The 16,773-nt window shown below is 33.5% G+C and overlaps 3 protein-coding genes across 5 annotated transcripts in view; 2 read left to right on the top strand and 1 right to left on the bottom strand.

Annotated features, from left to right (window-relative positions):
* The window catches only part of LOC142618413 (TATA-binding protein-associated factor BTAF1), a 39,538-nt gene extending 38,993 nt beyond the window's left edge, over positions 1-545 (top strand). For both annotated transcript variants that reach the window (XM_075791342.1, XM_075791343.1), the window contains exon 29: positions 54-545. In XM_075791342.1, the coding sequence (XP_075647457.1) occupies positions 54-224 (171 nt within the window). In that variant the 3' untranslated portion in view covers positions 225-545. The remainder of the gene's footprint in view (positions 1-53) is intronic.
* Positions 546-5,923: 5,378 nt separating this feature from the next.
* Positions 5,924-7,608, top strand: LOC142620701 (gibberellin 2-beta-dioxygenase 2-like). Its single transcript, XM_075794027.1, has 3 exons — positions 5,924-6,297; positions 6,929-7,259; positions 7,369-7,608. Exons 1-3 carry the CDS (start codon positions 5,924-5,926, stop codon positions 7,606-7,608), a joined length of 945 nt encoding a protein of 314 aa, XP_075650142.1.
* A 3,068-nt stretch (positions 7,609-10,676) lies between these two features.
* On the bottom strand, positions 10,677-15,114 carry LOC142619870 (F-box/kelch-repeat protein At3g24760). Of its 2 annotated transcripts, none has more exons than XM_075793211.1 (2): positions 13,629-15,114; positions 10,677-11,057 (listed from the first exon to the last, which is right to left on the bottom strand). In XM_075793211.1, the coding sequence occupies exon 1, from the start codon at positions 14,827-14,829 to the stop codon at positions 13,663-13,665; it is 1,167 nt and encodes a 388-aa protein (XP_075649326.1). In that variant the 5' UTR covers positions 14,830-15,114; the 3' UTR covers positions 10,677-11,057; positions 13,629-13,662. The 2 variants fall into 2 exon arrangements, with proteins under 2 accessions (XP_075649326.1, XP_075649325.1); XM_075793210.1 differs by having other exon boundaries at positions 10,677-11,027; positions 13,629-15,112.
* Positions 15,115-16,773: the final 1,659 nt, after the last annotated feature.

Genomic DNA, 16,773 nt, shown 5'->3' with positions numbered 1-16,773 from the left:
AAAATTTTTGAAGTTGTGTTGTGACATGTGGAACATTTATTTGATATATATAGGGAGCTTCTGTACCGAAGAATTCAGATAGAAATGTTGATGGAGATACAAAATTGGTGGGCAGTGGAAAAGGGTTAAAAGCCATCCTCGGTGGACTCGAGGAACTCTGGGATCATTCACAGTATACCGAAGAATACAATTTGAACCAATTCTTGGCAAAGCTTAAAGGCTAAACCCAACTCTGCTTCCTCTGTGCATACCATATATTATTAGACGAAAGTTGGGACTCAAATTTTGACATTGTCCTCTTTAGTTTTTTCTGTCCTTTTCGCCTTTTTTATTTTTGAATTTTTGTCTCCACTTCGCTTTTATAATTGCACGAGGCTAGGGAGATGTTGGTTCAAGTCATTGGTATTGGGAGGGAGCTTGGTATGAGGGATGGGAGGAAATTTTGACCAAGAATGGCTTTAGGGAGGAAAGAGTTGTATATTTCGGATATTGTATATACAATCAATATATCTTTTTCCAATTGAAAATTGTCTCTGTTTCAAGATTTATTTGCCGCACTGTTTCTGCAGTTAATTTATGTAGCAATGGCAACCATAGCAGTTTTAAAAGAAATCAAGTATCACCATGTATAGATATTAGATTTATATGTGAACTCCAGGAGATAATTGGACAAAATTTCCATCCAAAATTATTACGTGGCCGGTCAAATGAGTGTTTATATGTATATTTAATTACATAATCTGCTTAATAATCATGTGACTTGTTTAAATAATTTAACGAGTCATGTGATTTAATAGTTGATACATTTAACCTAACTCTGGGATAAGGAGCAATTGCTACTCGCAAGTCAATACTACTGCAACTGACTTTTGAAATTCCTCACGTGCTCCTCATATGTCCATTCGTGGGTGTTGCAATTTTGAGCTATTCACAAGTCAGACTCGAGTTCCACTGAATGTGCAATTCTTCACCAATTCTAAGCTAACCCCATGTACATTAAAATCCTACAATATACAAGGAACTAGATGTATTACAAACAAATTAACACAAAATAAAGCCAACTAAAAACATGGAAAAATTACAACTTAACACATGCTATATGCTATAGCAGGGAATGTGAAGCATAACTATGTAATTTATAGTTCATCCTCTCCATTTAATTTTCATTTTTCATTTTTTTTAACGTTTCCTTTATAAATCATATTTTAGAATTGGGGAAAATTAAATTTTACTACCTTAAACTATTCCTTATATTACACTTTGCACCAAAAAATGTTTTGAATGCACGTTTTTGCATCATAAACTATAAGCTTTATTATACTTTGCATTCATTGTAAACTTGGATAGAAAGTCAAAGTTTAGGGTGCAAAGTGTAATAAAAAACATAATTTAGGTTAGTAAAGTATAATTTCTCCTTTATTTTTAAAGGATTGAGAAGAGAGATAATTAAGTTTTTTCACGTAATGTTATATTTTTACATCTAAGTTAACAGTAAACTTGATGTCAGGGTGTAAGGTGTAACAATAATTATACTTTAGTGTAAAATGTGCATTTGGCAAAGTGTAATTGAAATTATATTTTAGGATAGTAAAATACAATTTTACCTTAGAGTTGTAACTCTTTTGTAGGACTGAATACATTTGTACATTTTGGATTTGGTAGATTGATGATTTATATATGTTAAATGTTGTAAAATATGTTTAATTTTTTGTTCTTCAATTAAAATCGAACACATGTCATCTCATCATATGTAGTTGTATTAACCAAACATATATTTAAATTGTTGAAATCACCTAAAATAATTTTTTCACAATAATTTTAAGAACATACTTTTTAAGTAGTGTATTTGAAAGTGACATTTTGTTACGTGTGCTAATAAAAATGACGACGGCATAGGTCTATGTGAAGTTTATAACTTCATATTTATCTAGGCATAATTTTTTTTTTTTTTTTCGAGAAACATCTAGGCATAATTTATGATATTATTAAGTAGCCCAAAAAAAAAAAACCGATACTAGCAAAAATATATATGATCAATGTTTTCCAAAAATGAAAAGGTTAAAAGTTTTTTTAAAACAAAAACTTAAAATATTATTACTCTTTAACATAAAAACATACTTGCAATTACTTCAATAATTTTAGCATCCACAACTTTTTCTTCATCACTCATATTAAATCACATATAAAGATTGTGGCAAAGCGTATGTAACTAGTTATGGTCTAGAATTTTTGTTACTCTCTCACATACCTAAAAATGATAAGTAGTGCTAAAACCATAATTTTTGACATAACTTCACCATAATTTGTTCATGTGGCGAAGTGTAAGAGGTAGAATTATAGATCCACCACTTTTACTCCATTGCTCACAACTTGTCACATAAATAAATTATAACAATAATTGTATTCCTAGTATTTTTGGAAGTGGATTTGTTCAAGCATGGTCTTCTTGTGCTGTCTCTTTGTCTGTCTTTCTCTTTCAATTTTTTTTTTCTTTTACCTAATGTCATTTGTCATCACATAGATTTCTTGTTGTCTTGTTCAAGACTCAAGAGATGACAATTTGGATTTGAAGAAGAGAATACAGTTGAGTGAACTAGACGATAGATAAGTTGGGGACAAATGACCATTAATTAAAGTCACTTCCTAAAATTGTTTGTTTTCCTGGAAAATAATTCAAGGTGTAGGCAACATCATACCAGTAGCTTTATTTTCTCCACTCTCATCATCAGCGTTATACATAATGCATTGTCATTTGAAAAATTATAGAGCCAAAACTATTCCACACACATCTTGACAATTATTTGATGTAATTATGAGTAGTGAAATAAAGTGGTTGGTTCATGTGAAAATGACAAATAGCTTATTATAGCATCTAGTCATGATATGTTTTGTTCAAATAGTTACGTTGATGATGGTTTTGTCATGGTCCCCATGGGTGTTGTGCTTTATCAATGAATAAAGAATTTTGAGTGGCTAAAATTCATAGGGTTATAAACTATGTACCAGTGTTTACAACTTTTGTTTTAACTTGTAGTTATAAACAGTAAAAGTGTAAACTTATTATTTTTTTTCCATCATTCACAACTTGTCACGTAGCAAATTGTAATAAATTTTTTTTATAATTCACAACTCATCATATAGCAAGCTATGAGCCTATGATAAAGATTACGTAAGTATGTAATTGTTGTCCTTGCATTGGCATTAGCATTGTCATTAGCATTGTCATGGTTTAATATTAGTAGTCGCTAAAATTTATGGGGTTATAAATTATATACCATTGTATACAACTTTTGTCCTAACTTGTAGTTATAAGCATTAAAAGTGTAAACCCAATTTTTTTTTTCCTATCATTCTCTATAGTTCACAGCTCATCTTATAGCAAGCAATGAGCCTATGATAAAGATTGTGCAAGTATGTAATTGTTGTTCTTGCATTTGCATGGTCGTTTAGTATCAGTAGTCACTACTAGTCAGGAATTGAGTAAGGAGAAAATGCTAACTACTGTATGTGTGTGTCAGAGAATATGGTAAAGGCAAATTCTTTCAGATGAATACCAAAATGCCCTTTAATAAGCTTGGCTTTTACGACTTCAACCTTTGAACTCCCTTCCCCACTCAAAGTTTCAAAAAATCCCATTAAGTTTGGATCTAAAAATAACCAACTGCTATTGTAATGAACTCACTAATACACTGTTCCTATCTATACCAAAATGTCACCGTTTTAATACAACGGTATAAAGCTTTTAAGCTAAACCACGCGGTCTTCTTTTAACAACTAACGGCACCGTTTTGCCATCACTATTATAATAACTAACTGATGACATATGATATTGTTTTACATTTGACCATTGAAACAGTGAGAGTGTTTTGATTTCTTTTATCATCCTCTATCTCTTCTATTTAATCTTCATCATCCTCTATCTTATTTATTGGTGACAAATAAAAGGTATTTTAATTACTTTCCTACAACTATTTAATCTTCATTATTTTATTTTTTATTTTAATACAAAAGAACTATATTCTTACGTAAAAGCATGGACAAAATTAAGAATTTGTGTTCAAGGATCAGCTATAGAATGGAAACAATTAAAAAGAAAATTTCATATAAACACATTTTTACATGTCCATGTACATACATATACTAAAGTTATTGAACCAATATTTTTTTAAAATCTATATTTTATGAAATTAACATGATAACTTTTACTTAGATGTCTTGTAAGATTATATAAGATTAACAAAAAATTATTTGACAATATTGAATATTTTAAGACTTAATTTTTTTTACTTTTACTTTTCATGAGAAATTTTTTATTATACTAAATTGAAATTGTTTGGGATGGATTCAAGTTACACATTTAATTTTTTTTAACAATAGATTTTTATTTAATGGTTAAAAAGGCACCACTTACCATGTCATTGGTGTTCTAAAATAGACTAACTACTTAAGAAAGTTATCACTTTCTCTCTCTACGGCCATTGTCAACAGCTAGCGTAGGCAATAAACCCAGTTGAGTTTTTATTACTTTTTAATGAGGTTTAAGACCAATTTTACAATGGGTGCTATTTTTTTGTTGCTGAATTACAATGGGTGCTATGCTAATTACTATGAGATGATGAGTGATGACCGTAGTTGTAGGAAAGTGAATCCACTTTCCTAGGGTAGCTCAATCTTTCATTCTTTTTCTTTTATGTGTACATTTGATCTGGATAGATTTAAAAATGGGGCCATGCATCCCAAGGGACATTTTGGTTTTTTGGGTACCATAATTTGTTTGTTTCTATACTACCCCAACCATAAAAAGTAATGGGAGATGACTTGTGACAAAAGTTGTAAGTTTATTTATAACAAAAGCTATCTATAAAGTAATGGGTTGTGACTTGTGATAAAAATTATAAGTTTATTTATAACAAAAGCTATCCATAGTCAATATTAGTGGATGTTTGATTGTTTGGATTGAGATCATATGCAATAAATACTGTACTTTGATGCCATTACCCACTTTGCTCTCACAAATTTTTTTTATAATTGTATTTATTTAATGATTGAAATTAAAAATTATTATTTTATTTTTTTATTTTCAATCCCAACCATCAATTATAGTTGCAAGACTGCTAATCTTAGATTCTGACACATAATTTTTTTTATTTTTTTTATTTTAGAGTTTCAATTTATGGCATCCGTTCCTAATGATAGCTCTTTATCATTAGATCAAGACCCAGATCTCTTATACAACCATAAAAATTTTTATCAGTTGAGCTAACTGAAACCCACGACACAGAATTAATTTGTTTTGTCTTTGCCAATGGTTTTTAAAATTCCTTTTTTGGCTAACTGAAAAGAGCAATGGTGGTTTTTTTTTTGGGCAACATGAAGAGAGCTGACGTTGTATGGGTGCATTAATTTTGTCCCTAACAAATTTTAGATTTTTTTTTTTTTGGTTGTTTGTAAAGACAAATGTTAGATTCTAAAAGTGAAGGACATATATATTCAATAATTGGATCACTCCCTTTTTTTTCTTCTTTTTTTTTTTAAGGAAATAAAATTAATAATTAAATTGGTTAAGCATTAGATAATGACATAAGCTTTATGAATTGTACAACAAAGTCTTCTTCTTTTCTTTTCTTTTCTTTTTTGATAAATAAGTACTTCTTTTTTGAGGACTTCTTTTTTACATGGATGGTCATGTCAAGTTGTTAATATTCCCTGAGAATCAATATGTTAAGAAACTGAAATTTCTGCCTTCAGATAAAACCTTCTAGATTTTCACCCTCCACTTCCATTTTCTTTGACTTATCATATTTTCTTGTTGATGTTTATCAATTCATCTCTTTCTAAACTCATCATTACCAACACAACTTCTTCACTATTTTACTTTCATTTCCCATATTTTCATTTTCTTGTACTTCCTTGAAAATTTAATATGGCGATGTCCTCTCAAACCCCTCTTGGCTCCAAAAACCTTCCTACCATCGACCTTTGGGACCTCAGATCAAATGTGTCAAAGAGCATTGTTGAGGCATGTGATCAATTTGGGTTTTTCAAGGTGATCAACCATGGTGTCCCAAAGGAAATTATAGAAAAAGTACAACAAGAAGGGTTTAGTTTCTTTGCTAAACCAACATTTGTAAAACAACAAGCCGCCCAAGCTAGCCCAGCCAATCCTCTTGGCTATGGCCACAAGAATATAGGTGCCCTAGGAGATAAAGGAGAGCTTGAGTATCTTTTACTTAGTACTCACCCATCCTACATTGCTGAAAAATCCATTACCATTTCTTATGATCCTTCACGATTTAGGTATTTAATATGTTATAATTTATTGTAAAATGCATGGAAAGTTGGCAACGGTTGCATCATATTCTTTTTATAAAATATAATGCAAGTGTTAAGTTGTTTTTTTTGGTTTAGTATAAATTTGATTAACATATAAAATATAATGTAAGTGTTAAGTTGTATTTTTGATTTTGTATAAATGTTGTTGTTGCATCATATTCTTTTAGATTTAGAATTTGCTTTGTATATGAAGAGAAAAATTCTTATATGGAAAAATTCTTATATGTACTCTATATAGTCTAATATAATGAAGAAAAAAAAATCTTATATAAAAAAATTCTCGTTTAATATAATGTAGGTGTTAAGTTGTATTTTTTATTTTGTATAAATGTTGTTGTTGCATCATATTCTTTTAGATTTAGAATTTGCTTTGTATATGAAGAGAAAGATTCTTATATGGAAAAATTCTTGTATGTACTCTATATAGTCTTAAAGTTGAAAAATGGTATATTATCACATCTCCAACCAATATGCCAAAATTTTAATGTTGCTTTCTTTAATTCATCTGTTTCTCAGCCTTGTTCCTTTGTAATGTACTTCTATCTTCACATATTAATCTTTCTCAGCTAACATATGATGTCTTATGACACAACAGTTCTACCGTAAATCATTACATCCAAGCAGTTAGGGATCTAACATGTGAGCTATTAGAGCTAATAGCAGAGGGGCTATATGTCAAGGACAAATCGGTTTTCAGTGGGCTGATTAGGGACGTAGAGAGTGACTCACTTCTCAGGCTTAATTACTATCTACCCACTTCTAAAGATGATGATATTGGGTTTGGAGAACATTCTGACCCTCAGCTCTTGAGCATTCTTGCATCAAACGATGTTGCTGGCCTCCAAATTCTTGTTGAAAAAGATGCGTGGATTAGTGTCCCAGCTGACCCCAATGCCTTTTGGGTTATTGTGGGTGACATGTTACAGGTTGATAGTCTCTTTCTTTCTCTAGGCCATTTAAAATGTAATTTTTGATCTTCTTGTTCTTTTTTTAACCAAAAAAATTGGGCACTGATATTAATTTTTATTTGTGAAGGCTCTAACAAACGGAAGATTTGTGAGCGTTCGGCACAGGGTATTAACAAATACATCCAAGCCTAGAATGTCAATGATATATTTTGGAGCTCCCTCCCTACAAGCATCAATTTCTGCACCTCCAGAATTGCTCAGACCCATTGGCCACTCTCTCTACAAGACCTTCACTTGGAAAGCCTACAAGGAAAAATTGTACTCACAAGGTCTCACGGCTACACGTCTTGATGGTTTCAAGAATTAGAATTTGGGCGAAGAATGAGTATCATTTCAATTCTTATAAATTTTAATTGAATTGTGTAGTTGTTTTAGAGACAAGTTTTAGTCTTTATATTTTTACTAGTCACAGATCCACGCGTTACGCATGATAATTTTTTAAATAAAATGCTATTTTAGTCCCTAGACTTTATAAATAATTTTTTTTAAAATAGTTTTATTATATTTTTCATAATCTTGTCCATAACGTTTATTATTATTATTATTATTATTATTATTATTATTATTATTATTAGTTAATGATTTGCATAACATAGACATTAAATAAAAGTAAGAACTATTCATTAAATCTTTTTAAGTCATAGTGTATGAAGATTATGATATATATATATATATATATATATATAAAAGGTTAAATGAAATGTCAAAAAATGAGATTTTAAAAGAAAAAGAATGAAAAAGAAAATGTCAAATTTATAGTAAGATGTTGAGAATAAGAAGAGTAAAAATAAGGAAGATAAAATGGTAGAGAAGAGGTAAAAGGGAGGGGGAGTTTTGGAAAATTAATAATAAAAATAATGGTTAAAAGATATTTTAATTTTTAAATAATGGAGATTTTAAGTCACGTTAAATAAGAAAATGTTTATATATATATAAAGTTGGAAATATAAAAATGATGGCGTAACTGCTGATGTGGCTCAATGTGAGCATAAGCATAGCAACATTAAATGCTACTCTTTGCTCTCTATTTTAGGGAGTTGTTTTGGTCCGTCTGAGTACCACAGGATTGGAGATCCGTAGTGGGTCTTTAATTCTCATACTCTGTGTAATAGTTCACTGCTCACTAATTAATTGTGTGTGAATGTAATCATGTTCACTCAAGAAATTTTTTTGTTTCTTCAAATTGCTTACTAACTCCCACGAAATTCCTAAATTAAAATGAATCGCATTTTTATTATTATTTTGGGTCTCCTTGAAATTCAATACGGCTATCATATATCTTGTATAACCAATAACTAATTCTTTTTCTAAAGATTTATCCTATTTCCAAATAGAACAAAGTTCATAACAATCTATCAACAATCTAACTGAACTGAGAAAAAAAAAATTTTGATTCAATTTTCCGATATTTTTGGTCTTTTTCAAATAGCATCCCCCAATAAGCAAGGAGTAAAGGATGTGAGTACATGTTAAGTTGTTTGTTACTAGTGCGCTGCTGGTGGAGGCTGCGTCTGCCTATGATGCTAATTTACAGTCGGAAACTTTTCAACATGTGGGTGGTCTTCTCTTCTGTCACAGCCGGAATGGACTGCATGGGACCTTTTCAAACTTTCTGAGCGTTGTACTTTTTGCATATCAGCAGTTCATTGTAGGATTTTCTTTAATTGGTTAGCCTACCCATTATAATAAGAAGGTAATAAAGGGGTTCCGAGCCCATAAGCGAACTCTTTTTTTTTTTTTTTTTAGTATTATTTGCTGTCAGAGAGGGTTTAGCATTGTGAGATGAATTTAATTTTTGTTTTTACACTAGTCTCTTGAGAAACATTAATGGTTCCTCGGTCATCTCTATCTCTGATCCAAATTGACATTTCCTATACTTCTAATGTAATGGTTGGTCAAATGATGTTGTCAACCATTAGGCTACTCCCAGCGTCTCCTCGCATGGATCGTCCTACGGTTACTTGGAAAAGAAAAGGGATTCTACTTGAATTTTCAGGTATTTTCAACAAAGAAATCTAGAATTCAAATTCCCCTATCACATTATAAAAATCGAAAAAATTGAAAAGGGATGCTGCTGAAAATTATTTTAATAAACCATACATATTACACATCACACACTGTAGGGGGGAAAAACAAAACAAACAAATAAATGACATTTAACAATATGACATATTCAACCGCATACAACTTAGAGCCAGGGTGAAAGACCATAGCACATGATGGGCCTTTCTTTGCACTAAATTACAATCCAATTCAAAATAGATACACAGCCAAGCATACTCCAGGTGAATGCAGACAACATCACAATAGGAAACACAGAAGAGGCCCACATACTTACTGGGCAGCCATAGTCACCCCCTAAAAACAAATCTTACTAGCAAGTAGTAAGACATTCACAACCGCAAATCTTATCCTATTTTATTTTATCATCTCAAAAACTTATTTTATCAATTTTTCAATACAATTATACAATACACCTAACATTCTAACTTTTATTTTACCATACTACACATTAAAATAATATAAATTATGCAATAAAAAAATAATATAAAATTACCCCCTCTTTCCTTCACTTTTCCTCAATGCCTCTCTCTCTTAGCCACACCGCCACCTACAACAGTCACCACCACACCAAAACTCATTATTTCTCAAAAAAAAAAAAAAAAAAAAAAAAAAAAAAAAAAAAAAACCAACCAAGAACAAAGCAGCAAATCCACCTTATCACCCAAAAATAATCATTGCCACTGCCATCAATCCAAACATAAACACTGCTTAGTGGGTCCAGCCATGGGTGGCTTTGGTGATGGCATTCATGTGCATGGGTTTTGGGTCTGAAAAAAATGGGTTCTTTGAAAATGGGTTTGGGTTTGAAGAAATTGGGTTCTATGTTGGTGGTGGCCACCGTTACCCATCATCGAAACCCAACGCCGACCACGGCTCACGACCTCCACGCCTCCACCACAGAAGCTAATTGAGCCTCCAATGACATTGCCTCCATGCCGATCTAAGAAAGAGGAAGGCAGAGTTTTCGGGTTCGGGTTTGAAGAAGAGAGGGCAGGTAGAAGAAAGAGTAGAAAGAAAGAGTGAAAAGGAAGAGAGAGAAAGATAATGAAATAAAAAACAATAATAAGAGAAGAGAGAGAAGAACAATGCAATAAAAAACAATAATTTTTTTATACCATTGTGCTACAATGCCATCCTACCTTTGGGACGGTACAGTAGCACTATGGGGAAAAAATTTGCCTTTTTACATGTTTTCATGTCCAGCTGTTGAGCACTTTGGGCCTCGGCATGCTAAATTTTTCTTACATTTGTCATATCTCATGCCCATTGTGAATGCTCTAACTAATAACTTACTAAAAGATTTACAGATAATGAAAGTCAAGCTGAAACTTATTACAGGTACAGTTTATTTCATTACATTTTAAAATAATAATAAAATCCACATCATTAGAATGACTAATTACATAAGGTTCAGAGTGATTACAATTGTAATTGGTCAACCTACAAAAAGTGAGTCAACCTTGAAAATGCTGGCTCCAGCCAGATTTCCTTCACTCCGTCCCTAAGAACAAGTTCATTGGTAATGCTGAATTAAAAACAATAAAATACAGATGCTAGCCAATATAAAGTCTTCGATCCAGCAGCAATACAAATTTTTTTTATGAACACATGATCTTTCCCTATTCCCAGTATATGAATCTTGCAAATCCATCATCTGCATTACTGTCAAACAAGTTGTGGACTCAGTCACCACTACAACATCCAATGGTTAAAGCATTTAGACACAAATAAAATTTGGATACCAAGAATAAAGCATATGCCAAACTCAAAGTAGTAAAGATGGAAGCATGCTTTATACTCCGTCTAGTGATACATGAGCCTTTTTTCTTTTTCTTTTTCATGAGCATTGTGGAAGATAGAATGAGGTGAAAACAGGTTACTGTTCTAAGCATGTAATTACCAAGAGAAACAATTATGAAGCCCCAAAAATGAAAAACAAATTGAGTACAAATTGAATAACTAAGATCTGCAGTACCGCTAGAATAGCCAACTTATAGTTACAGATATGACAGGACAAACATGCAATTTATAATCTGAGGGCAAGATTTGGACAATGCCAGAGTGTTTCCAGCTTACCACTAACTTACTAGGCCTTGCTTCAAATCCAGTGCCAATAAGCTATAGTATGGTTGTTTTCAACCTTTTTAATTTTTACCATTTCTTAAAAGAAAGTTTTAAACTGTGTCTTTTGGGAACTTTCAGCCATCAGGTTGTATAATAAGCAAGAAGTTGCAGTTAGTTTGTGTCGATATTGAGTGGAAGAGCTGCTTTTGGGGAAAAGGAATAAAACTAAAATAGAAAGTGGTTTAAACTTGCAAACCATACCATGGTGTCCCCATCAAAATAAAAGCAAATAGGAAAATATTCCTGTTCATATAATCCACAGACCGACTCTCCCAACATTATCATAATGTACTAGCTTACCTTCACATTTTCACATATACGGTAAAAAAAAAATTGTAAATTCACAAATCATATACTTACCAACAGAAGAGAAGAAAAAAAGGGGGGGGGGGGGGGGGGCAGGGGGGCAAAGAAATACACAAAACAGAAAGATGATATTTTCTTCAGAAAGGAAACAAATTCAGAATTAGAAGTACCCACACAAGCTTGAGGGCTTATATTTATTTATTTCACTTGTAATATTAATTAATTATTGATTTAGCCAGTTCAGACATTCTATACTGATGTGTCAGATTCTGCCTGAAATCAGCTCATTAGCTTCCCCATACTCTGTATGCCATTAACTGCACCCAAAGTAAACATTATACAGCAAGGACATGTAACTAATGGTCCGTTTGGATTGAGGAGGAGTAGAGTAGAGTAGATTTAGCACAAAATTAGCTTATTTTTAACCAACTCTACTCTACTCTTCTCTACTCCCCCTCCTTCCCCACTCCATCCAAACAGGCCATAAGGAGCTATTAAAATTTAATAAAATCAGGCTAAAGAAGAAAGGAGGGGGAAAATCCTTTAAATCGATGACGCAAATCCTAAAATTGCCCAAGAAAGAGGATCTATAAGATACAACTTCAATTGCCAACGGCTTAGGTCTATGGTGCTCTCCTTGTTTGGTATCTAGATGGTTGTCCCTCATTCCTTGATGTGGTGCATTTGGTGGGAGAGAAACAACTAGTGTTTTGAGAAATCTGAAAGGACAATAGCAGACTTTTTCTTTTTTAAAAATGCTATCGGGTTGGATGTCAATAGTAGGAAGTCATTACATATCTTTGGTTTATGATTTGATTGACGCTTGTAATTTGTATATTAGATTGTTTTGGTACCCAGTGTATACTTCCTATATACCTGGGTGACTCTTTTATACTTCCCCAATTTCCATTATATATATACTGGCTTTCAAGTTAGAAAAACCCATTTAACCCACAATCAACCAACAAGAAAGAACAGCTCAATAAATAACTGAGATTTCCAATATAAATTGTTCAATGATCCTTTATTTTCTCCTTTCCTTTTTATTTTTTGTTTTCTTTTGACTATCCCATCAGCCAATCAATTTGTTTTAAGCATCAAACAATAAATGACACTTGGCATCAAATATTAAACCTTGCTATGAGAGCCTTCCTTTAAAGTTTAAAAACAAAGAAAGATTGCAAGTGGCAAATAGGTTTCAAAGCTGATAATATAGTTTCAATATGTCTTTATGAGGTTTTCCGTATGCACTGTAAGTTCACTGACCTGAAAAGGTAGGCAGATATCTGCAAAGAGCAAGCAAAAAAGAGGTTCTGATAAAGCCAATAAGCTCTGACATAAAGGCACCTCCTCCCCTTATAAGAGCAAGGTGAAGGGTTTTCATAAAGATCTAATTCAGGAGAATAACAATTTCAAAAACAATTCCGAATGATGCACTTGGGGATTTGGAAACTCCCTTGAAAATTAACCGCACTTTTGGAAATTACCAAAAAGAACCACAAGTAAATAGTGATGAGGTATTTTCTTGCTAATGAAGCACGCCGGTTTTCCATTTTCATCAAGAGTAATAGCACAACCCATTCATTATTTGAAAACCATAACCATCCCTATTACTAAATATTCAAAACTACTTTCTCAACGGACCTACACTACTTCATATGATGAAATTAACCTTCAGAAGCACATGCTCCACTTTAATTGACTAGTGTTACGCATATAATTCAATTGATCATTCAAAAATATCATGATTCAAATAAATTAGATGATTATGTTAACAATTATGATAATAATGGTGCTAAAAAAGATGAGGGTGTGAGCGAGAAGCATTCTTACCATTACCAAGTAGAGGAAAGGAAATGATGAATCCTCAGACATAGGCTTCAGCTCCAGCATCTCCACCACGACCTCGAAGAATGCTATGCAGCGAAACTGTGGAACAAAAGCTAATGACTTGATGAAACTTATTAACAGGTGAAGGCAATTGGGGTACTCTCCTCCACTTGCACTTGCCACCACCAGACTGTTGAGTAGTAGTAGTAGTAATCTCGCAAACACAAGCAGGGTATCTCTTATGGTAGTCTTCGTTAAAAACATAAATAAGATCACCCAAACCAACACATTTCAAGCTAGCAAACTTATCATCCTCATCACTATCAAACAAGCTATAAAGCAAATCCTGAGGCATAATAGCAAACTCACTGAACTCCATGGTGTTCTCATCAATCCTCCACAGATTAAAGGACGACCCAGCTTGCGAATTACATATTCCAGCGAGAACAAGGCGGTCTTTACAGGAGATCAAGAAAGAAAAGCTGACCCCAGGAGGTCTTAGAGTTTGGACACTACTCCAAACGTGGCTTTCTAAATCGAAGGACGAGACAAAGCTAGAGTTAATACCGAACACATAGAATCTGCCTTTGAATAAGGCTGAAGATAAGGATGAGGAGGAAAACCCAGTTGGGAAATCGGAGGGTAATGGAGGACAGATGTCCCAGGAATCGAGATCGGGGTTGTACATCTCGACGCCTAAACGGTCCTCGATGTCGACGAGGTTGCCGACGAATCTGACACCACCGACAACAATGAAACTGGGTCGGTTGTGGTTGTGGGTGTGGGTGTGGCTAGAATAGAAGACTCCGAGGAGAGGGTTGAGGCGAGAGTAGTGTAAAGGGGAAGTGGTGGAAATGTGGCGAGAGAGGACTGGGGAGAAGGAGAAGGTGGGTGCGGTGGTGAAGAGGAAGCCGGCGGCGGAAGTGGTGTTGTTGTTGGAGAAGGAAGTGTTGGAAGGGAGGCGGAACCAGAGGTTGGAGATGGGGTCGAAGGCGAAGGATTGGTTGTTCTTGGAGGAGGTGTTGTGGAGGCCGTAAAGGAAGAACCATGGATGAAGAGAAGAGGAAGAGGAAGAGAAGGTTGAGGAGGAGATGATGGAGTACCAGAGTTTGCAGACTGTGGAAGCACGGATCAGAGTTGGGATTGGGAGGAGACAGAGGATTCGCTCCATCAGGTCTACACTCAGAGACTTGAATTCTGTCATTATTTAATTAATTAATGTTGAGACTGTGAGGAAGAGGAAGAGGAAGAAGAAGAAGAACGAGAATGAGAGAGAGAGAGAGAGAGAGAGAGAGATTGATAACTACTTGGGTAATGAAAGAAAGCGTAGTTGGTGGGTGTGGACACGATGGCCCATGTGGTTCATATGATGTGATATGGAAGGTTGTGAATGGTTTGCTTCCCTCATTCGTACCTCAATTCTCCTTTGTCAGAATCATAAGAAAACTGAAAACAATATATACCAAATTCCTTCAAGTTCAAGTTCAAGTTCATCATCTCTTCTTTCTTGTTTTTTCAGGAAAAATAAAACAATATGAAAAATGTACCATATTCGTCAAAGTTCAAATACGTTTCTAGTTTTACTCTAACGCGACAAAACGGGTTGGTTGGTTGAGTCGTGTTCGGGTAAAAAAAGGGAAACGAGTTTTTGTACCCAAAAAAAAAAAAATAAGTCATTTTAATAGGGGTTAAAAATGAGTCGGGGCAATCAAATTGTGGGTCAAGTCGGGTTAATAAGTCATGCAGCAAATTATTTTATATAAAATACATTATTTTCAATTTATCTCTCATATCAAGAAGGAAAATGGCATGCGCTCTTTTATGTGCAATGCACATAATTTACTTGGTTCTAGATAGGAGAAGCTTAGGGGGCCTTGACTTCTTGAAAATTTTCCAATTTTGCCATTATTAGTGCTAGATAAAGGTATAATTATATCTAACCCCACTCCTGCCCCCTCCTCTTGTTGAGAATTTGAGAAAAAAAAATTGACCATCTATTAAAGGGTAAGGGCTAAATTGTAGGCTCCCTCATTTATTAAAAATTTAATTTCCCTCCTAAAATAAAGTTGTAGTACCCTCTTAAATAAAATAAGTACGGAAAACTCAAACACACACAACTTCACCCTATCCATGCAAAGATACTTTCCACAACCTACATAGTTTAATGGCGCCCTCTCCCCTTTGGCTGGATCAAGGTTGATTTTGATGGAGCAATTTTTTATGATGACAACACTATTGGTTTGGATGTTATAATCCGTGTTGAGAATGCACTAGTTACGGCTGCTTTATCACAACAAATTCCACGGACTACCTTGTTAGAGATGGTGAAAGTGTTAGTAGCATGGCATGTCATTTGGTTTGCTCAAGAGCTGGGTTTTGGGAAAGTGCCGGTAGAAGGAAACTCAAAGAATGTCATTGATGCCATTAATTTTTGTAATGTTAAAGGACTTAGAAATAATGTTGCTCATAGACTTGCTAGAAGAGCAAGATCTTCTCACTCTCCACTTATTTGGATGGAATCTATTCATCCAGATTTCTATAATGTTTACAACAATGATTTATTATTTATTGAATAAAATTTTTCCCTTCAAGGTTTCTTCTCAATAAAATAAAATAAACCTGACATATATGTCTCTTTTTTGCCCCTCTATATCTAAACAGGACAGGGCTAGGGTTGGGCCCAAAGGGGCATCAGCCCCCTTAAGTTCTAAAATTTAAGGAAAAAAAACTATACATATTTAGCTAAATTAGAATTTGGCTCTCACATAATTGAAGTTGACCCCCCCCCCCCCTCCTTCCCCCCTCCCACATAATCTTGCTTGGCCCTTAAACAAAAAAATAAAAAGGCTCAAAGAACAACACAGCACAACCCATACAACGGTACAAGATCGCCCAAACAACAACAAAATTTGTCCCAATAGCAAAAAATAAAAATAAAATAAAATCAAAACCAATTTTTAGCTTTTAGAAATAAAAAATAAAACACAATAAGTTTTTGTCTCAATCTTTTTTCTTTTTTTTTTAACTTTTTAACAAATTTTATAAAAACAAACCCAAAACCCCAAGAAAATTAAGAAAACCCTAATATGAGTCAAAAAGTTGATTGGAGGCACAAAAAATCCCAAGTTACCTCAAATCGGTATAGATT

This window comes from Castanea sativa, chromosome 12 (genome assembly GCF_040712315.1).
Source record: "Castanea sativa cultivar Marrone di Chiusa Pesio chromosome 12, ASM4071231v1".
Lineage (NCBI taxonomy): Eukaryota > Viridiplantae > Streptophyta > Magnoliopsida > Fagales > Fagaceae > Castanea > Castanea sativa.
The sequence above is the reverse complement of the archived record's forward strand: the minus strand, read 5'-3'. Positions and strand labels throughout refer to the sequence as shown.